This window comes from Betta splendens, chromosome 2 (genome assembly GCF_900634795.4).
Source record: "Betta splendens chromosome 2, fBetSpl5.4, whole genome shotgun sequence".
Lineage (NCBI taxonomy): Eukaryota > Metazoa > Chordata > Actinopteri > Anabantiformes > Osphronemidae > Betta > Betta splendens.
Window position 1 is genome coordinate 14,097,351 of NC_040882.2, and position 21,779 is coordinate 14,119,129.

The 21,779-nt window shown below is 52.3% G+C and overlaps 1 protein-coding gene across 1 annotated transcript in view; it reads left to right on the forward strand.

The window, feature by feature from the left end:
- The window catches only part of kdm6ba (lysine (K)-specific demethylase 6B, a), a 64,395-nt gene that overhangs the window by 33,965 nt on the left and 8,651 nt on the right, over positions 1 to 21,779 (forward strand). The window contains exons 7-15 of the mRNA XM_029142557.3: positions 6,099 to 6,152; positions 17,674 to 17,761; positions 19,638 to 19,758; positions 20,212 to 20,335; positions 20,468 to 20,563; positions 20,658 to 20,940; positions 21,032 to 21,109; positions 21,317 to 21,484; positions 21,583 to 21,738. Of these exons, the coding sequence (XP_028998390.2) occupies positions 20,217 to 20,335; positions 20,468 to 20,563; positions 20,658 to 20,940; positions 21,032 to 21,109; positions 21,317 to 21,484; positions 21,583 to 21,738 (900 nt within the window). The 5' untranslated portion in view covers positions 6,099 to 6,152; positions 17,674 to 17,761; positions 19,638 to 19,758; positions 20,212 to 20,216. The remainder of the gene's footprint in view (positions 1 to 6,098; positions 6,153 to 17,673; positions 17,762 to 19,637; positions 19,759 to 20,211; positions 20,336 to 20,467; positions 20,564 to 20,657; positions 20,941 to 21,031; positions 21,110 to 21,316; positions 21,485 to 21,582; positions 21,739 to 21,779) is intronic.

Genomic DNA, 21,779 nt, shown 5'->3' on the forward strand with positions numbered 1-21,779 from the left:
GTAAATGAAATGTCAGCAGCGGCGGCGCACGCTAGCCAGTGCTCAGGGTAGCGTGAAATGCTGCTCGCGCTCCCCCCTCCCTTTCCCATCACGCCGCCCCCCCTGCTCTTTGTGTATGCGCGCGCATGTACACGTGCGCGGTAATTGAGGTGTGTGACCTTGCTGCAGGCCTGGCAGGTGTGAAGGGAGGGATGGAGGGAGACGGAGCGTGAGATGCACTGGAGGCTGGATGGATGGAGGGGAGCCCGCCTGCATGCATGCATGCATGCATGCATGCATGTATGTAAGTACGTTTGCCGTGGTGCGTTGAGACGAAGGCGCGAGTGGTGGTCTGTGTGGGTGGAAGCGCGTTCTTCAGTAAGGTTCTCTGCATGCGACTTGGAAGTCAGATCGTGGGCGTCGCGAGCAGGCGCGACGGCACACACACGGTTCTATATGCCACCGCGTCGGTATAATGGCCCTACAGAGGTCTGGGGCTCTTTAAAAGGTGTTGGTGGATGTTTCCTGGGCCACTTGTGTTTTCTTTTAAGATATTGGCTCTGACGCCTCAATCAGGAGCACGGACTGCATAAATGCACCCGCTTCCCTGTGCTCCTGCCGATGATCGCAGCTGCTCAGCTGCTTCTGTCTTCAGTGGGATTTCGGAGCCCTCTCCTGAGGATTGAGGTATTACCACACCAGCACTTAACAAAAACCAACAATTAAGAAAAAAAAAGCAGTCAATGGAGCGATTTAAACACAGTGTAAATGAAGTCCTAAATGAAAAAAAATAGGGCCGGAACAAGGAATGGACGTTGCATTTAGCTCCTTTTTAACCTGGAGGGGCTGGCGTCGACGCTGCGCCTCGTCTCGTCCTGTCTGAGCAGAGGAACATGGAAGCAGGCCCATCCCCCTCTCCTCCTCCTCCCTCGCGCCACGCTCCCCACCACCAGCCCTCTGCTCTGCACAGTAGCACAGTGCATCTGTGTCAAGTCACTGGGTTCTGGCGTCCCAGAGTAACCCCTCCCCTCCCCTCCCATGCTCGCGCAATCTCTCTCGGTCGCTCTCTTTCTGTGCGGCTCAGGCTGTCGTTTCCGATCTCCTCTGCTTTTCCTAAAAGAAGCCGACTGCTCTCTCTCTCTTTCTCTCTCTCTCTCTCTCGCTCTCTCTCTTTCTCTCTCTCTCTCTCTCTCTCTCTCTCTCTCTCTCTCTCTCTCTCTCTCTCGTCCCCTCGTTCTCTATCCTTTATGTGTGTCACTCTTTAATATCCATCCTTCTCCCATCACACTCAGAACACATGATTGCTTTCTTTCTCTCTCTCTCTGCCTCCTTCTCTCTTCCATGAAGCGTGCACAAACATAAAACTGTCTGCGTGCATACATTAATGGATTCAGGCTCCTCCGCTGGCTGCTGCATGCATAATCTATTTGCTCATGCACAATGTGAACATTGCCCTCACGGACGTGTGTGTGTGTGTGTGTGTGTGTGTGTGTGTGTGTGTGTGTGTGTGTGTGTGTGTGTGTGTGTGTGTGTGTGTGTGTGTGTGTGTGTGTGTGTGTCTAGGCTCCTCCCTCCAGAGAGTCAGACAGGTGTGGACCAGATTGAGTTCTGCCTCATTTCCTCTGCCTTGTGCAGCTGGTCAAGGACACACATTTAGACACACACACACATATTTACCCACAGTCATGCACCCATGCACACACACGTGAAAGCACATCCACTTGAATATAAGGACAGAGACGCGCATGCCGCACACCCCTCAAACAAAGGCACAACACCAGATTCCTGTGTTTGTAAGACTTCCTGCTCATGAATTCCTTTGGAGGAGGATTACAAAGATTACAGCACCTTTGACTGAGTATTTCCATGGTGACGGATTGGACACTGGCAGCTCCGGTATAAAGTCCGTTTCACTGTTCATTCGTAGCCGTGCTCTGATTGGAGGCTGCTCACGCCGGCATTAAGTGTATTAACAGCAGAGGAACACCGTGCTCCTGGCACGCATTCCTCGCTGACATCAGCAGCTCCACTCCGAGCGTTTTCATACACTTCCATTATTCCCTTTTATTTTGGGCATTTAGCAGATTAATGTAAAGCGCTGCATTCGATTAAACCCGCTACTATTATTAGGTGCAGTCGGTGCTTTGTGCTGGCAGATGCGTGTGTGTGTGCGCTTGCTTGTGTGCGCGTCTGCCCGTCTGCTGCGGCGCCAACACAGTTCAGGAAGTGTGGGGTCACGGTGTCTGGAGCGCAGCCAGGCCGCCCCCCTCCCCCCCAAAGCTGGGGGGGAGGAGGAGCGGGCGGCGGGTGGGGGCCCGGCGTGCGTGCGTGGTGCGTGTGTGCGCTCACCTAGCGATAGCGCCGCGTTGCGTAACTGTGCGCGCCTTTGTTTGCGTGTGGCCCCGTGAAGGCGCCGGTGGCCGCCATGTGGGGATCACGCGCTCCTCCAGGCAGATAAAGCCGGCTTTGTCGGCCAGATGCGCCAGATGCAGCCCCGCCGCGACCCGCGCGACTCATTGGCCCCTCACGCCTCGGCCCCGCTCCCGCTATCGCACGCCGATCGCAATCGCTGCGTCGGGAGTCTTTCTGCGCTCTAGGTGTGACTGTGGTCTGGCGCCACCGTGCAGAAGCGGCATCATGAAGGCCTGAGTCAGCTTCTGGTATGTGGCGGTTGGTGTCAGCGGCGTTGTGCAACTGGATGGGACGGTTTAGCACCTCTGGACAGGTATGAGGGCCGGGCAGGGCTCCACACACACACACACACACACACACACACACACACACACACACACACACACACACACAGCCAGCAGCTCCCATCACAGCATCCCCACAAACGCCTCGTGCCCCTTCCTCCGCGTTGCACACTCACGCGTTCCTGTCAGACTTAAGGAAAGTTGTGTCGCTCTGACTCACCGGAGTCTCTACTTAACGCCTTCAAAACAACTTCACTTTCTTCTCTTCGCTTTTTCCAAAGGTTTTGGCTTCGCCGCGGCGCCCTGGGCCACGTTTCTGCGTGACGCGGGTTCGGGCACGTCGGCCTCCCCTTCGCTCTGATGTTGTTTTTGTGTTCGGCGAGTGAGTAGAACGTTTCAGGTTGACGCCGTGCGCACAAACAGCGCCTCTCGACTGCCACGCGTGCCTGACATCAGGACAGATTAGTGGAGCGTCTACGTCCTCCTCGCTCGGGTCAGCGGGACGTTATTTTAGGGACGAAGTGGAACAGTCATAGTTCAGAGTGCGACGGCGAGTTGCCTTCATTAGCGTCTGTCTGGACGCGGTGCCGCTCTGGTCTGTGCCCGTCTCTCACCCTCCGCCTCCTTCATGTGGGCGTCGCTTTCCTGCTCGTCCCCGAAGAGGAAGTGGGTCCGTCTGCCTTTCCTGCCACTTCATCTCTGCATCCGCCGCTCGCCCGCGTGCGGGGGAGAGGGAGTGGGCGTGATGGTTTGTGAGCCAGGCTTGGGTTTGACCGTGACCTTTTTAGCGGAGCCATGTGGCAGCCGTTGGAGCTCACTGATCCAAACAGCCCCGACCACATTGGACCCGACACTCCTCCTCGCAGCGTGTAGCGCCGCCACAAACGCATGCATGTTTACAGACAGAACACCGGCTGCCGCTCTCATGCATCTAGTTCGTGTCTGCTTTATTATGAGGCTGGAGAAGCTGTGATTTAGAGCTACTTATTCGATAGCATATCAGATGAGTCTTGACTGTAGCGGGGATTCAATACATATCACTTGAACAACCCTCTGCTAATGGTCCTCCTCAACCCACATCCTGATCTTTCACCCAAGTTCCAGATGTGGTTCCAAAACATTCTAGAGCACAAAGTGAGTGCAGGCTGATAAGTTCATTCAAGGATCTGGCCTGTGCCTTTAAACCGACAAGAGCAGGGCCTCAAGACACAGTGAAGATGCAAAAACTGCCATTTACTACAATTCCCACAGGAGCCTGCTATTCTGTGTGTGTGTGTGTGTGTGTGTGTGTGTGTGTGTGTGTGTGTGTGAGCAGGTATGATGCCTTTTGCCCAAACATGAAGCGACTCACTGAATCACCAGTGACTAAGGACCGGAGCAGCTCATGCATAGCTGCTCTGCTCACGCCATGCAGGCTCACACACGCTGGGGGCTGGTGTGCATTGTGTGCTGAGCGTGTGCGGTTTCACCGTGCACGTGGTCAGCAGCAACACAGGTGGCAGATCAGCCACTCACAAAGGGAGCGCGTGGACTCATTTGCATGTTGCTGTGTGTGTGTGTGTGTGTGTGTGTGTGTGTGTGTGTGTGTGTGTGTGTGTGTGTGTGTGTGTGTGTGTGTGTGTGTGTGTGTGTGTGTGTGTGTGTGTGTGTGTGTGTGTGTGTGTGTCTGTTTGTCTGTGTGTGTGTCTGTGTCTGTGTCTGTGTGTGTGTGTGTGATGCTATGAAGCTTTAGGCTACATGCCGTCCAGAGCCCTTCACTTCCACGGATGCACTGGAGCCGGTGCTACTGTTGTGGCAGTGGTTGCCATGTCAACGACGCGGCCGTACATAATAAGGAGTGATAGTTTGAAACCCAGAGGTGGTGTTTGTGCGATAGTGGAAGCGGCGTCCGCGGGTCATGTTTCAGCGTGTCTAAGCTCCGCCCCTCCGCCCGCCTGCCTGCGCTGGTTAATGTCAAAGGGAGATGTTCGTGGTAGTTAACCTTTACAGAAAAGATAAAGACTGCTTTCTGTATCTTTCTATCGCTAACCTCACCTTTCGTTATTCTTCCTTTATCTCTGCGCGCGCCCTCCGGCTTCATTTATTATAGTTGGTTCAGCACAATTTCAGATCTTTAATTCATTCTTTTCTGTATTTCCCCTATATCTCGTCAAACCTTCTCGCTCCCTGTCTTGCAGTCTTTTTTATCCTGCTCCAATTCTCTAACCTTCCTCCGACCCACAGTCACACATGCATCTGATCTTGATTGATAACAACAAGCCTTGTCACATTTACTCAGCGGGTCACCATAGAAAATGAATTGCACCTTTGCAACAGTGCACAGTTTCAGTGCGCCTACTCAAAATGCGCACGCTTTCTGCTGCTCACCTACACACACTTACACGCTGCGGCGCTCCCTCTACAGTGTGGGCCGGTTGTGCCCCCGTGGGCAGTGTGAACTTTGACCCTGGGTGCAAAGGTCGGGGGGCTTTAACCCCACGGCTGCAAGATCAGTGGAGGCCGAGCCGGCTATATTTGCCTTGTATTGACCCAACTGTCACGCACCGGCACACATGCATAACCTGCCTAGGGGTGAGTCCTCAGCTGTAAAACATATGGAAGTCGGAGCGTGGGGGTGTTTTATGTTGCAACCCTGTAGGTAGGATATCGGCACAGGTGAAAGAAAGACGGGGGGAGGAGGACGGAAGGATGACAAAGGGAAAGATGAGACGAGTGGAGGCCGAGCGCTTTGCCAGGTGGAGCCGCCGGCACGGGCACCGCGCTAACATGTAGCACTGAAGTGACCAGCTGTACAGATTGTCTATGAGTCAAAGGTCAGACGGTCCAGAGGCGCTGGAGAGGAGGGAGGCGCAGAGGTTCCGAGTGCGACATTCAGTTTGCAAATGGCGTCAACCACAAGCGTGTGTTAAAAGGGAAAACTAGCGCGAGCGTGTTCTGCCAGCGCCTCGTCCCTTCCCCTGTTCCTGCGGTCCGTGTGGTCCGCTTGTGTGTGTGAAGCCACGCCAGGGCATCACAGGTGCCGTGCGCTGCGTGGACATGTGTGTCATCGCCAGAGTGCCACCTGTTCTCAGTCACGTGACCCGGCGCCGACGCCGTGAATCACCGAGCAGGCTGCACACGAGGGCCGCACGCACGCACGCACGCAGGCAGTTGGTCACGGCGCTGATCCGGGCCCTGCTGTGCCTCTGGCTAGCACACACACACACACACACACACACACACACACACACACACACACACACCCATCACGTCTACAGAGCGGCCAGCAAACGTCGTGCAGCATCACTAATACAAAAGGCCCAGGTGTTGGGCTCCTTTGACCTTTGATCCATGTAATGTTGACACCTTGGTTCTGCTACTGAATGCTGCTGATACTGACTGAATGTAACTGACCTGCGTTCTTCTTCAATATTCTAATTTCAGGACAAGTCATGAAGGCCTGCTGAGGAGCCTGCCTACATTACCCATGATCACCAGGTAAGGCTCTCTTTCACACTACAGTGTACACCATTCAGTCTCATTGGACCCTACACAGTGATGTCCCATTTCCACCACCACACCTCATGCTGCCTGTTTTGTCCAACCTCCTAATTTGAATACAATGCGTTTATCATCAGGTAAGTACAGATGAGTTGAATCAGTACAGTTCATTACCCTTCACGGTGTTCAGTAGATGAGCGTGGTGAAAATTTGTCAAGTCTGAGTAAGAGAGTAGGAGTAAACGCTGCACACACAGTTGAGGCAGTGGGTTGTGAAATCATGGGCGCGAGGAGATTGATGTTCCTCTTCTGAGTCTCTCACACGCGTGATCAGCCACTCTTTTTATTAGTGTGTGTTTGCGTAGCCGCGTCAAGACTTCAAAGGCTGGCGTGCTTTAAAGTCCTCTCACCTCTTCACTCTTCAAAGCTACGTGGGAATAGAGACGAGTCAGCGCTTTCTGTCGGCGGCCGGCGTTCAGGCGGCGTGTGACGCGAATACGAACTCCACGTCGGGCTCAAGGAGCTGAAATCACCAGAAAGTAAATCGATTCTCCGCAACGATTTAGGTCAAAAGATGTTTACTGGGGATCGTTTGCGACCTTTTGGCGTCCAGCACTAAGTGAAACAGTCAAGAACATTATTACGAGATTAAACACCAGAGGTTTAAATTTGTTGCAGGTCGATTGGAGATATTGGACGATTTGCGAACTCATGTTCCAGCCTGTGTTTGCTTCTGCTGTGATAACGGATTTGAACATTAACATGAAGTCACCTTAGTAACACAACGTTGTGAGCCGTATGCTTTAAACTACTTATTCTGCTTTTGGTGGCACCAAAGCTAAAGTGACAACTCCTTTTCCGCTCCATTTTGACCAATTAGACAACCTTCTGAAACGTCTTCCTCTAAGAGCCTCCAAGTTGGTCTTCCTTTTCAATATGTACAACTGTGGGTATAATAAGCGGAAGCGGAGTGGTTATCTTATCATACAGCTACAGTCGGGATTAGCTGCTTGTTTGAGGAAGTGGAGGCAGAGCCGGGCTCCCTGTCGGCCCCTTTCTCCTCCAATAAGGGCCCTAATTACCCGGGCTCCATTCAGCCAGCTGCACGGCTGCTGCATGTGGGCTGGCTGAGCCCTGCTGTCTGTCTGCTAGCGGGGTGACTTGTGTGTGAGTATGCGCGTGGAGGTGATTATTAGCGTGTCTGCCGGCCTCTCGGTGTACCACAAGAGGCTGAGTCACAGTGTGCCCCGCACACACACACACTAACACACACGCACACACACACACAGGCCCACTCGCAATCCTACGTATCAGAGGCTGAGAAGCACCATCTGTAGCAGGGACACGGTCTCCTACGCCTACGACACTCGTGTGTGTATAGAAGTTATAGAACACACAGTACTTCGCCCCCCTCGTACGCACCGGACCCCCCAGACAGTCTGCCCTTGTTGTGGGAAAGGAGGGAGGGGGGACATGAGCTCAGACATACGTTAAATATCCTCTGACTGCTATTATATAGGGTAGAGTACAGCTGGAGAGGCCGTGTGTGTGGCAGCGTGTGGTGGGGGGGCATAGTGTGTGTGTGTGTGTGTGGGGGGGGGTTACTACATTCCCACCCATGCCCACATAAACCAGTGGCCCTTTTTTTGTTCACTGCGTCTTACTAATGGCAGCTTTTTGCAGTTAAACACACCTTTAAGCTGTAAGTCATTGAGAACACATTAATAGGGATGCATTGGCATTTCATACCGGGAACAATGGAAGAATATGAATTCATGCCTGAAAAGACAACATATACTGTTAATGCTTACTGATAGTGAGCATTAGTTCACACAGACTGGCCAACATGCACCTAAGTGAGTAGCAGTTAATGTATAGCCTTTGAAACTGTCGGATAATTAAGGGTTGTAACAATTCAGAGAGAAATAGTTTCCAGATGATGTTAAAAAAAGCCTCTCAGCTTCATATTTGTGTCAGATACTCCCCAGGCGTTACGTGCAACCCACTGAAAAGCAAAGACCATCATTCTGTCGAATTAACTATCGATTACACATCAATCAGACCAGTCTGTTGACTCAAAAACTAAGCTGGTGCTCATTCATTTCAAGTCTAAGGACTCTGGTCCATATCAACCTTCGAGCTGTTGCCCTTCGTCGCTGTCGTAACCCGCCGCCGCGCCTCCCTCCTCTTCCACACCACGTTATTCAGCATTCTTTGTCACTCGACAATGGACTCTAGATCCACGCCGTGCACTTACTTCATCAGGGGCTGATTGTAGCACACAAACCCCTCTTCTTTCCCTCTGCTGCTGCTCGCTGAGGGCGAAGAAGAAGCACTTTCAGCTATTTTAAAATGCTTGACAGCAGGACTATCGGACTCACTGGCTTGCGTCGAGACCGGGGACGTTTCATAACGTTCTGTTTCTTGTTCAAACTGCTGACCATAAATAAACTGTCTGTGGTGTGCGCATCCTTATGTCACGCTCTCAGCATCATCCATGACACACGCGCATCCCCTCTGCGGTGGCTAATTTTGCCTCGTGTTCTCCTGCTGAGGCAGTGCTTGCTAAAATTAGCCCCTCTGTGTTTGTGTGTGTGTGTGTGCGCGCACGTGACACGTAGCGTCGGTCGCACCAACGTGGCTCTTTGGCACCGGCGCAGAGGACAGGACGGCCACTTTGGCGAGGGAAAAAGCTAAGACAAACGTTTCCGGCCTCGGAGGCCAATTTGTGCCTTTCAAAGCCTTGTTTATCTGAGTGTTGCCTCTAATCATTTCTAATCTGCACATAAATATAAAAGAACACGCGCTTTAATATCAGCTTCTCTCAACCACCTTCATGAAGTAAACAGTGATCTAAATACTTTTCCCATGCTCTGGAAGGAGTTCCCACATGTGCCGAGCACTTGTTGGCTGCTCCTCACCCCGCGGTCTGCTCGTTCCCGTTCCATCTCAGCTGGGTTTAACTCGGGTGACTGTGGCGGCCGGGCAGCGCTGCGGTCCGCGCCGTCGCCTCTGGCGGCGCTCAGGGTTCGAGCCTGACGGCCGGCTGCTCCTCCCTGAGCCTGTGTGCGCTTTCTCCCACAATTTGAAGACGTCACGTTAATTTGTTACTGTAAAAAAGCCCATCGCTGTTACAGTTACAGACTTATATGTTGTATTGCTCTCTATATATTGTGGCACACGGAATAAATTAATGAGAAATTTGAAGCCAGACACATTGGGAAGAATCTTTTGGTCTAAACGCGGTTACAAAACCAAGGTTACAAAAGATGTGGAGCCAATTCCAATTATTAACTTCTTAACAGGTTAATTAATGATTACAGCGTTCATACCTGTGTAGTAAACAAAGAACTGGGTTTCTGCTAATTAGACACCCTGGCATCAGGTTGTTCTGTAAATTGGTTTTAATAAAAGACAATAATTAAATTTGTCTCATTGGCCAGTTAAACAGGGAAATTTGTTTTTGATTCATAATGACAGATTCAGCATCTTTCACTTAACCACATACATAAACATTTTACAAAGATAAGAAATGTAAAATTAGGGACATATGCATCGATTGTTTCAGCAATTTATCCTTCGATACATTTAACCTGTGACACCGTGGCCAACTCAATCTAATAACGCTGATCACGCAGCAATATGGCGTCAGAGGCTGATATTCTTCCTCGTCCAAAAATAGTCCGTCGCACGTAAATGAGCACCTGGCAGTTCACCGAGTGCGGCAGTCAAAAATAAAACGAGGTACGAATGATTAACCGGAGCTCCCGGGAGGAGCGATCCGGTACCGGGGCTCCACGCCAGCTTGACTTGTCAGGGAATTCCGGGGACGCGCGGTGACGTCACATGCGTGCGTGCGCCCATTTCGCGGAGCGCGCGCGCGCTTGTGTGTGTGTGTGAGTGTCTGTCCCTTTAAAACGGAGCTCAGCGCAACCCGATCCCTGCCTGTCTGCTTGCGTGCGTGAAGGCAGAGGGAAAAAGGAGACGGAGCGACGCGGAGCGGAGCGAGCGGACGGAATAAAAGTTCAAACACACGGACGAAGGAGCCGGACGGAGACGTCTGGGAGAATCTGCGGCCGCCGGTCGACTCGTCTTGTTTCGGGGCCGTTCGGGCAGGAAGCGCCGGGGACTGACGGGGATTACGGGGCTGTCGCTGCCCTTCGCTTCGCCGGCTGCTCGGGAATTTCTCTGCACGGCCGGAGGTTTAAAAAGCCAAATTGCGGATAACGACGACTGGACGAGGAGGACGAGAGCGAGCCGCGCACGCACGCATTTCAACCCGGGAGTGTTTTCTGTGCGTGGCATCTCTGGAAACACTTGAATGAACGGTGAGTGCTGTGGGAGAAAAAAGTCCGGGGCGACTTTGTTTTGGTTGTAATGAGTGAAGTCAGCAGTTATTGAACGGGAGAGTGAGCGTGAAGACGTAGACGTCCACTGATTGATTAGTTTTATCGCGATTCTTTGGCCACTCGTCGTAGTTGATCGGTACTTGCGGTTCAGGGCGGGAGTGAGTGACTTATCGTAATTGATTAAAGCGTTGATCAATGAGGCGGGGGAATTTTCTCCGTTTTTCACTTCTCGGCCGCAGGTGACTCTTCAGTCCCACGCGTGTGATTCGGCGAAGTGTTTTTCCTCCCATCCACCAGTGATATCATCTTTCCCGGACACGTTCAATGCTGCAAAGCACCTTTTGATGGGACTTTGGGGGGGTTCACGCGCTCATCACGAGCAAACACCCGCTTGACCTTTTGAGGGGCATTTCCACCATACACCGCTGTGTTCCTCTGGACCCACGCGGTGGTTCGTTGGAAGGAGAAGTTTCCTCCGCTCGTACGGCGTGACCCAAACTCGTCCGTGGAGGTTGCCGGCGATCTCGTGGCTAGAAAGAGGAAGGAGAGCTAGAGGACGGCCAGTGAAAATTGCCTGTGTAAGGAGATCTCACGCCATTGTGTGTGTGTGTGGGGGGGGAGCAGTGAGTGGGGGGAGGCAGGATCACCGAGGTCGGCAGCCGTATAAAGTGAATGGATAGCCGCCTCCCCCATCGCCCCCAGTCAGTCCTCACAACACAAAGAGCCGGACTGAAAGGAAGTGATTTGCATCACCTCTCTCGTGGGGGGGGAGGGGCGCTGTTTTGGTGCTGCGGGGTCTGGGCTTCACGCTTGGTCAGTGCACCACAGTCTGTCTGGGCGCTGTATTCTAAGCATTACATGTGACACTAGAGCGGACCGGTCCACGTCCAGGGACTTTTACGCACGTCCCGTCGCGCTCCTTTGATCCCCGCTCTCTATGACGATAATCACGCCCACGGCAGTCAGCTGTGTCCGGTTATGGCGAGTCTCCGCGCCTCAGCGCAACCAGCTGACGCCCAGACCCGCGTGTCCTGACCCGTGGCCCCGCTCGGGGGTTTAGACCGGTCCACGCGGATTCACGGGCTGAAAGGAAGCCGTAAAAGCCGAACGAGACGCTCATGTGCGCTGCTGTCGGCGGTTGTTATTCCCCGCTCGCTGCTCGCAGGCTTCGCGCGTTATCCACAGCTCCTCCGCGGTCGCGCAGGGGACGGGGGATTTGCAGCCGCGTGACTTTATTGCGCGCAATAAACGAGGTGTGCAGGCGCGGGGTCGTGAAAAGCCTTTGAAGGTTACTTCCGATCGATCGGATCGATTGTCATGGAGACCAGCGGCGCGTTTTGTCCGCCCCGTTTGATGTCGGAGGTTGTAAAAAGTTAAAGCTCCGGAGCGACGGCGCTCCGCCCCGCCCACGAGTGTCCCGTGATCTCAACCAGGAGCCTGTGTGTGTGTGTGTGTGAATGAACAATCGCCGCCCATTTTACTACGAGCGATGACGAACACGGGGGAATATTAAAGTGACACGCACACGCCGGCAGCGTGTGAGGGAGGCAACGGTGGAAATAAGGCTGAGAAATCAACAATGGTAGTGAGTCACGCGGCGCGAGGAAGCAGAAGTGGCGTGTGTGTCAGAGTCGTTCCCCACTCCCTCCCCCCCTTTACTTCCAAGGAGCTTGGTGGGGTGCTCCAAGCAAATGAAGGGTTGCTTTGATCCAATTAACATTTTAATTAGTGTTTATCTGGCTTGAGATACGGGTCAGTAGGCTGCTGTAAAGCGCTTACTCATCTATTTCCAGTTAGTAATCAAGTGTTAGTCCGTTGTGTTTGGAGCTTCTCCTGCGTCTTGACCGCTCTCCTCAGGAAACAAATATGACTATAAGGGAAGCAGACGGGGGAAGTAATTGGACGGCGATGGTGATGAAGCGTCTGTTTGCAGCCGTTCCTGTAAAGGGTGTTGTTTCTCCTTCAGACTCGGTTTTCTCAAACACTCCCCACACACTCCAGCGGGCCGGGCGTCAGAACCCGAGTTCCCCTGGCGGCGAACGGCGCCGCCGGCCCGACGAGCGGCGGAGGAATTTCCCATCGCGTCACGTGGAGCGATGATGAAGCTTCGAGGGAACAAGAAACGTGACTGTTCCGTTCGTGGACGCAGTCGTATTTACGGTTCCGGGCCGTTTTCTGCTGCGCTCGGTGCTGCAGTGGAATCGCACTCGCGCAGTTGGGCTCCTGTGGTGTGTGTGCAAACATTTCAGCAAACCCAGTCGGGTCCAGGCTGCAGCAGGAGGGTTTTAGCTCGGCTCAGGCAACCAAGTGTGGAATTCCACTGTGGCTTGTGAGACCGGTCCCAAAACAGAGGACGGCTCAAGGTTCCATTTATGTAAGGTAATGGATAATGTGAATACTTTATATTATCAAAGACTGAGAACGGATTCTGTTAAAACAACTGCTCCTGCCCATGCTTCAATACCATTTAATAAACCTGTATGGGCTTCATATAGGGCTGAATGTGGAGATACAGTGTGGGGCTGAGCGTCCGTGCACGCGGGCCTCCCTCTAGGTCCTGTGAGGACTAATCAGACGAGCAGATCAGACTAATTCAGCCAATACGCCGACGACAGCAGCCGGCAACAAATCAAGCCAGGCAGAGCAGCTAATCTAAAACACGGCAGCTTTAAAACACTGAACAATGACATTAGAGAATCTGGAGGATCATCTTAATCCCTTCCCACAGTATGATGTAAGGGGGTGTTGGTTTTGAAGTTTCCCCCCCTGAGGTCACTTCCTCTGTTAGTGTCCCTGGCCATTTGCCAGTGGTGACGATGCCAGAGTGTAAGGGAGTGTATCGACCCACACCGTGCGTGACGCACACGGAACGGCGCAAACCTGGGAAAGAATGTGCTTCCTTCCCCCTCACCTCCAGCGACCGCTCAGCCCGACCACGCTGGCAAAACCCACAATAGCTTGGCAGCGAGACGCCAGTGGGCGCCGCCGGAGGAGGAACGTCCGCGGCTCGGCATCGCCGCTGCTCCAGGACCCTGAAACGGGCCTCGAATGTTCCCCCGGACCGAAATGGGCAAGCGGCGCCGTCATAACAAAGCTGCTCATCCTGCGTCACGGCTGCGATGCAGTCGAAAGGGCCGGTGCGTGATCGCACGCACTGTAAGAACAAGCGTAGAATGTGTTCAGCATGTTGAGAGTCGGGGGGGGGGGTCAGCTCGTCATGTGCTCAGGAAGCCTGTTGGTCTCATCAGACCCATTATCAATTCCTCTCTGTCCATCTCTGCCTCTCCATCTTAGTTTATTAACGCAGCCGGTTCACATGGCAACCGTTACCAAGGGAGCAGAGTCTCTTGTCTCGTTCGGTGCGCTGCTGAACTAGTCGGGAGTGTGTGTCGGCCCTGGATGTGGAATAGAAGCACCTGGAGCGGGACGGCGGCGCGGGGGAGGGGGGTTTCGCAGTTTTTCCTCTCCAACGACGGAGCAACGTTCTCCTTTGGTTTGTTATTGACAACAATCGGGGGAAAAAACTGACTTGGGGGCTTTTGCGATCGCTGAAGCGTGGAAATAGACAATGACGACGTTCAGGCCGTTGTGGGTTATTAATAAAACACCCACACGCTCAGATATCCGGTTTGTTGGGATCTATGTGGCGTTTTCCCTTCTTGAGAGACGCCAGCCAAGAACTGAGTCATTTGTCTTTTTCTGTCTCTCTCTCTCTCTCGCTCGCCCGCTCACACGCGTGCACCTCGACTCAGACGGTCGCATTCTCACGGGCGCCGCTGAGAAAGTCTGTCGAGAAATCTAGACCGACGTTTCCTCCATAACACGGTTTCTGTGAAAGTGAGGCAGGAGCGAGAGTAACGGGGAGGAGTTACTCAGCAAACACACACACACACACAAACACACACACATAGTCTGTCGTCATGTGTTTCTCACTTACCAGAAGCTGAAAAAGAGACAACGAGGCTTTTTACCTCGCACTGAAAAAGAGATTTTTCCAATCACTTGACTCGGTTGTTTTTGAGATGAGGCTTGTGTGAGTCATGTGTTGGGACACACGTGCCTCCCTAGACAGTCTGAAGTATATTTCAGGAACCATGACTAAACCAGGGTTGTTGAATTGACTCTTGCTTTTTCACATCTGTACATTTATCTGATGACTGTATTGACTTCTTTTACAGTTAGCAGTATCTTGCATACACTAAAAGCACAGTTGATATCTGTTGAACAGGAAGCTTCAGCCCTCCCACCCCTCCCCAAGGCCTCTCTTGCTCTATCTCACTCACACACACACACACACACACACACACACACACACACACACACACACACACACACACACACACACACACACACACACACACACAGCCCTCAGGGAGGCCTTCTTCCTGTGGTCGTGACGACAGCTTCCTTTCCCCTCTCGTGTCTGTTCCCTTTCTCTTCAACGCCACAAAGACACACGAGCATTTGATCTGTGTGTGTGTCTGTGTGTGTGTGGGTGTGAGAGAGAGAGAGATCTGCTGCACTAACAGCGACCCAGCTGTGTGTTGTCAGTCACAGCCCAGATGTCAGACAAAAGGGGCCTCGTGTCTTGATGTTTTTCTAGCAGCACCCCCTCCTGCTCCTCTGCGTTGTGGTTTCTGCCTCCACAAACACGTGGAAATGTAGAAGTTTGTCGTCGCTGGGGGTCTGGAAGTCAACCTTTTTTTTTCTATCATGAAGTGTTTTGCAGCCGAGACAGTTCTTAAGAAGTTAAAAACGTACGTGGTGACAGGTTGACTGCCAACAGGCAAACAAGGCGGCGCTCTATCGGCGGCCGCTGCTGAACTGAAGCGCCGTCTTGTCACTTCAAACACGACCACCACGGCAAAAGAATCAAACAAGACAACTGGGAGCTTTTTTTTCTGTCCCATCATGTCCAGCTGGTATAAGTATAATAAGTATAAGAGTAATGCCAGCGTGTGTGGACAGAGCTAAAGGTTCTGTGCTTCAGTGTTTGTGTTCAGGAACCACTGTTCCTGTCCTCACCTGACCTACACTGTGTGTGTGTGTGTGTGTGTGTGTGTGTTTGTGTGCGCGCGCAAGGGAGAGAGAATGTGGACGTAATGAAGTTTGCCTATATCCTGGTTTTGGAACGTCATGCACTGACACACACACACACACACACACACACACACACACGAGTCTGGCAGCGCAGTGCGGGCGGATGCAGGGGCCGGCTCCGGCGCCGCCTCCGCCTCCGCCTCCGCCTCCGCGTGTGAGAGACACTGTAATGCACTGGTGTTTCCTTCAGAACGCGATCTCTATCTGGGACTGATTATGTAATGGCCAAATGGAGTAGAAAGGGCGAGGGAGGACACAGAGAGAGAGGGCGCAGAGAGAGAAGACCGTTCATGGTGTTTCCGTCATTCTCAGCCATAAATTCAGTGCTGTAGAGTTTTTTTTTCCCCATTCTGCTTTCTGTTATCTGCCACTGGTCCTGGCTTTTATCTGCTGGGTTCTTATCAGACAGGCTCTGCTGTTGCTTTCCTAGCAGAAGAACACACTAATGCTGTCTGCCAGTGTCCCCTCGGGCTCTTTATTGTCACTGCTCCCATCCTCTGCTACTGCCCATACGGTCACTCGCCTGCTCTGTAGGGTCCTCTTCAATACAGCGCCTTACCCTAAGTTTGCCTTCACTGCTACATGCACTTCAAACTTCGGCACAACTAATCAGTGTGGTGTTGACTTTTGGATCTGTCTTGCGTCAGGATGCTTTCAGGTTCTTTGTATCTGGTGATGCAACACGGTGTGTAAGCCCTGGGGTTGGCAGGGCACACTGAGGATCAATAAGACGGACGTCCTTGTTGCAGCCTAATGCGGCCCATCCATTACAGATGGATCTAACAGGCACAGGTTGTTTGCCAAGCGCCCAGTTCCTCCCCAGCTTCCAACTGGTACGACAAAAACCAACTGGCGTGACGACATGGAGGGCGTTGACAGGAACAGCTCTTTAATCGTAGCCGTCAGCAGTGAGGGGAATTTTTGATGTCACAACGAATTGTGTCATCGGTTTTCAATTGTGTGACAAACACAATTTCTTCATGTGGTTAATTAAGTTAGAGGTGAAAGTAGAAGGCGATCGCGCTAAACCACTGAAGTTGGTTCAATTGGACGTTAAAAGTTTTTTGAGGGTTCGCGATCAAAGCGCTCTCCGCACGGTTCACCCCATCCATTCTTCTGAAGTCGCGGCTCTGTCCCCCGCGGCGCGTCATCACATCCTGTTTGTCGGTCTAAACGCGCGCTGCGCAGGAAGCGCGCGTGACGTCACAGAGTCCAAGAAATTCCCGCTGCCGCGTGTGCAGCGTCGTCCGAACACGCCCCCGGCCGCCTGACAGTAAGCGGCGTCCCGGGGGGGGCGGGCTTCGGGGTAAGCCCTCGGTCGGCGCTGAGTCACGGGGGGGTTCCCCCCTCGCCACCGCACCCTGCAGCTCCTCTCCCTCTTCAACGTGTACCGCCACATTTCATCACTTTGCCGCAATCTGATGGAGCTGGTTCGTAACGCGGCCCGTCGCCTGTGGCCGCTATCGGGTGTCCTCGCGCCGCGCCGTTGGACCGGCGGCGACACGCGATAGCCCGCATGGCAGCCGGGAGGCGGCCGCCCGGCCCCTGCGCACGCAAACACACGCCCTCGGCAGAAGTTGTAATTACAGCCACAGCGCCGTGTCCCCGTTTGCACTCGCAGCCCACCGCTGGATTCCCTTTGATGCCTCCTACTTCCTGACGCGGTCCTGACGCCGTCGTGCGCTGCGTCGCCGGCCCCACGCTCACGCGGGCGGCGCGGCTTGGCCCGCGATGCGCTTCCTGTCAGTGAGATCACTGTCTGTGCGTCCGCTCGCCCGTTGAGCTGCACAGTCACTCGCACCATTGTGTGAAAGCGGGTGAGTGAACAATGGCCCCCGACACTTCTATTGTGCACAACCCCCCCCCCCCCCCGCTGATTCACCCCCTCGCCCCTCAGCCACCCCCATCCCCACGCTACACTGAAAGCCAGCATCACCTCAAAAGTCAGGAAAGCAGTAGAAAGTAAGAAGAGGCAGAGCAGAGGTTTTCACTTAGCAGCCGAGATGCCGTTATGACCATTGTTCCCAATGACAGCCCGACATGACTGGTTTTGTCTTCCCTGTCTTCCAGGGCCGAGGAGACCCCAGAGAGATGATTGGCAGCCGAAGCTCAGACTTAACACGACTGTGAAAACAATACGTTGGTGCTACTCTGAAAGGTATGCTCAGCATGGGGCCGTTAGCCGTAACGCATGTCGAGCGGCGCCCCGGCAGTTAACACCAGCCTATCTGGCTGGGGGACGATTAGGTGTGTGTGTGTGTGTGTGTGTGTGTGTGTGTGTGTGTGTGTGTGTGTGTGTGTGTGTGTGTGTGTGTGTGTGTGTGTGTGTGTGTGTGTGTGTGTGTGTGTGTGTGTGTGTGTGTGTGTGTGTGTGTGTGTGTGTGTGTGTGTGTGTGTGTGTGTGTGTGTGTGTGTGTGTGTGTGTGTGTGCGTGTGTGTGCGCGCGCGCGTGTACAAGACTACCGCTGATGAGCTAAGTGTGCAGCCATTGAAATAGCTCGTACTGGACTTCAAATAGAGGCAGGGATCCAGAAAGGAAGAGTGGAGGAACTGGTGGGTGGAAAGACTGCGTATGACCAGCGCTAATTTGGGAAAAACTGGTGCTGAGCAAGAGGAATGAATCAGCACCCACGTGTGCACATCGGATGCTCGCACAATTCACATTAGGCTGTTTGTCCTTTACAGTTTAGCGTGGCGTACAATGCTGTGTGCACATTCAGAGCTGACTCGCTGAAGACGTCACGTTGTCATCTATCACGCAGTAGATGAAATAATGAAACGTCGAATATTGAATTGCGTGAACACTACAATAAGTCAAAAAAAAGGTTGGTTTTCAGCAGCGGGAGTAAAAACAAACTTCTCTCCGTTCTTTGTCAGGTGTCTGTTGTTTTTTAATCAAGGCACTTGATGAAACGTAGGCTCTTTGTATCCCCTTTTGTTGTGTGTTTGTGTGTCCACGGTGTTTTAGAAGGGAATTATCGCCGGCTTCTTTTGTGTCCTCGTAACTGTTTTCCTTTATGCCGCCTCATGCGTGTGGGGCTGTTCTCGTGGCACACCTCCTACTCTCCGCTGCACCTCGCTCCATCCCTTCCCTTGTCTCCTTCTTTTTCTCCTTAATCTATCCTTCCGTCCTGTTCAGACCGTCTGTCGCTGCTTCCCCCCCCCGTCCCTCACGCCTGCTGTAATGATAGTTTCCACAGGCATGCACATGAACACACACACCCCTCCCAAGTGCTGCAGCACACACATAATCATCCACTTGAAAGACGGCACACTATTCTCCCTCGCATGCACTGAACTAGCTCGAGCTTTACATGATGGTGCAGCTTGCACACTTGGCACGGCTTCCAGGCACCACACACACACACACACACACACACACACACACACACACACACACACACACACACACTTGGCAGGAGACCAAGGCGCCTCGCTCTTAGTCTTTGCCTATGCCTCTTGTTATCAGGAGGCCCATGGTGGGGATTACAGTAACCCCAGGTCTGTCCTCATAGGTGAGCTCCCCACTGAGCCATCTGGGCCTTGGTAGTAATCCTGATCTGTGCTGACTGTCCTACCAGCACCCCCTGCTGGCTGGCTGACGAACAACAGGCAGCTACACACAAAGAAGTCATCAACACAGATTTAAGGGGATTTGGAAATGAAACGTTTTGTGGGGAAACATCATATCGCTGACAGAAGCAGGAGTGATTTTAACTTTGTTTGTCAAATCACTAGACAGTTTTACAGCTACAGGCTTTGCCTCTATCTTCTGTGCCTTATATTCTGTGTTTCCCATCCGTTCTATCAGGAGACTCTCTGACACACACACACACACACACACACACACACACACACACACACACACACACACACACTCCAACTAGGCTATATAACACGGCTCGCTGGCATTATTGACTCAGTGTGTCTCTGTCTCGCTCGTTCTCACAGTGGCTCTCCTGCTCTCTCTCTCTCTCTCTCTCTCTCTCTCTCTCTCTCTCTCTCTCTCTCTCTCTCTCTCTCCCCCCACACAGCCAATAGGCTTTTGGGTTCTTGGTGCTGAAAACAGGAGTCGTACAGTGCGGACACATTCACCGTTTGAAGTGAGGCCCTATCTGTGCTGCAGTGGAGGGCTTCACAGATACAGCTAGTCTGGTAAGTACTGTGATTAATATGCGCAATTACAATACTGAGTCTGGTTGAACCCCTAATCATTTTATCTGGTAAGATACTTGATTTATTTCCTGTCATGTAGACAAGGATTTGGTTTTAGTAACCACAGTAAGGGATTAGATAAACCTGGTTATAACCAGTGCAGGAACGAAGGCTGTAGGGTGTGAGCGGAGGTCACGGGTTTCTACTACATGCAGTCCTTGAGTTTCTCGCCATAACAAGTGAATGAAATTTGTCTAACACCAATTCGATGTGCTACACTTTGCAAATACACTGGATGATTGTGTGAACATATTCCAAACAACCAGCAATTTCAGGTCATATTTTAGGATCTTGCTTTATTCGTTTCTTCATTCACCGTACAGTTCAGAGTTGTGTGTCTGTATGTGTGTGGAGGAGTCAGTGCACTAATGACTTCATAACTAACGTGCACAGGCTGGATGCATAACGCAGTAGAGCAGTTTGGCAGGCGTGGCACACGGGATTCCTTCCCTCTGGACGGACTCAGCCGGGGGTCATGGACTCCCGTGGGCGACCACACCTGGCAGCCACATAGCAGGTCTGTAGCCATGACAACACACTCACATCTTGCCACTTTGGCATCTTTCAGTTTTTAAGGCTCCATTTAAAAATGGCATGTTTTTACCCTTGTTGGTCAAATATCGTGTGTGTGCTTTCGGTTTCTCATCAGGTGTATGCTCGGAATGAACCAACACCAGCTCCCTCCCCATCTACCTCCAGCTCCTATAGGTGGACTGAACCATCATAGCAAATATTTCAGTAATGGGTAAGTCTTTGTTGAAAATCTCATAAATAAATTCTTCATTCTGTGTCATTGTGATTTGTTGTTATTCTTGCTGATGTATTTTACCTCTCACCAGGCCTATGAGAGGAGCTGAGAAGCTTGAGGTCTCACAGTCATTGTTACCAGGCCTCCAGAGAGAGCAGCAAAGACCTCCTCCTCATCATCCTCACCATCTTCATCCTCCACCCCCACACAGAGCATGGGAGCTGTATGAATCCCACCTCCCTCCTCAAGGACACCCTGTCGTGCCTCTCACCAATGAGCACTCACTCCGCCTCCATAATGGAGGATATGCAGGTGGTGGCGGACCCCCCCACGGCCGACATCTACCCCACAGCAGGCCGAACCAACTGCTGAAGGTAAAGAACAGTGGATGGATGATGACACCATGACGCAATCACCAACACTCTAAACTAAATCTTTCTCTCTATGTTTGTGTTTCTGCTTTAGTTTGGGGGTCCTCAGGAGCAACCTGTCCCTCGGGGCCCACCATTGCTGGGAGATGAAATGTGGGCTCAGCTGCACCAGGTAGGAGCTCTCTAATTGGCTTTGATCATGTTTCATCATCTTTACAGACAAAGAAGAATACCTGTTCTCATTTTCAACAGACAAACAAAAGTTTTGTCTCAGTCAAACCTACTAAATTAAATCATTTTAGCAAAGTAATGCCTTAAACTGATACAGGGATGTTTCCTCATGTTGTCTCAAGTTATAATAATATTTCTGTTATAACAGAGGGGCTACCCAGGGAAGTTGCTAGGGGGTCAACTCAAGAGGCCAGGCCCTCCTCTTGGAGAGCACTCTGTTATCCAGCACACTCCACCATCCCTGCACTCGCTGTCCCGCCCTCCCAATGCCGAGGACTGTCCTAGTCCCAGCAAGAGGAAAAAGAGTTCGGAGCAGGTAATAGAAAGCCTATGAATTGATTTAAATAGTAATATCTGAATAGTCAGTATAATCATGTCTCCCTTCCTTTGCGGATTTCTTATCCTGGGCTTCAGCGATGCTCTGGTCAATCAACGTTGTCTCAGCAGCAGTCAGCTGTTCACCACCCCCCTCCGAAGCCCACCTTCTGGAGCCCCCTTCACAAGGAAAGTAACACTCCCTGGCAGCCCCACACCCCTGAGCGCAAGAACCCACAGTCCCAGGAGTTCCAGGTCAGGGCTATTGCTTTTATTGGGTCTATAGCACTTTCTTT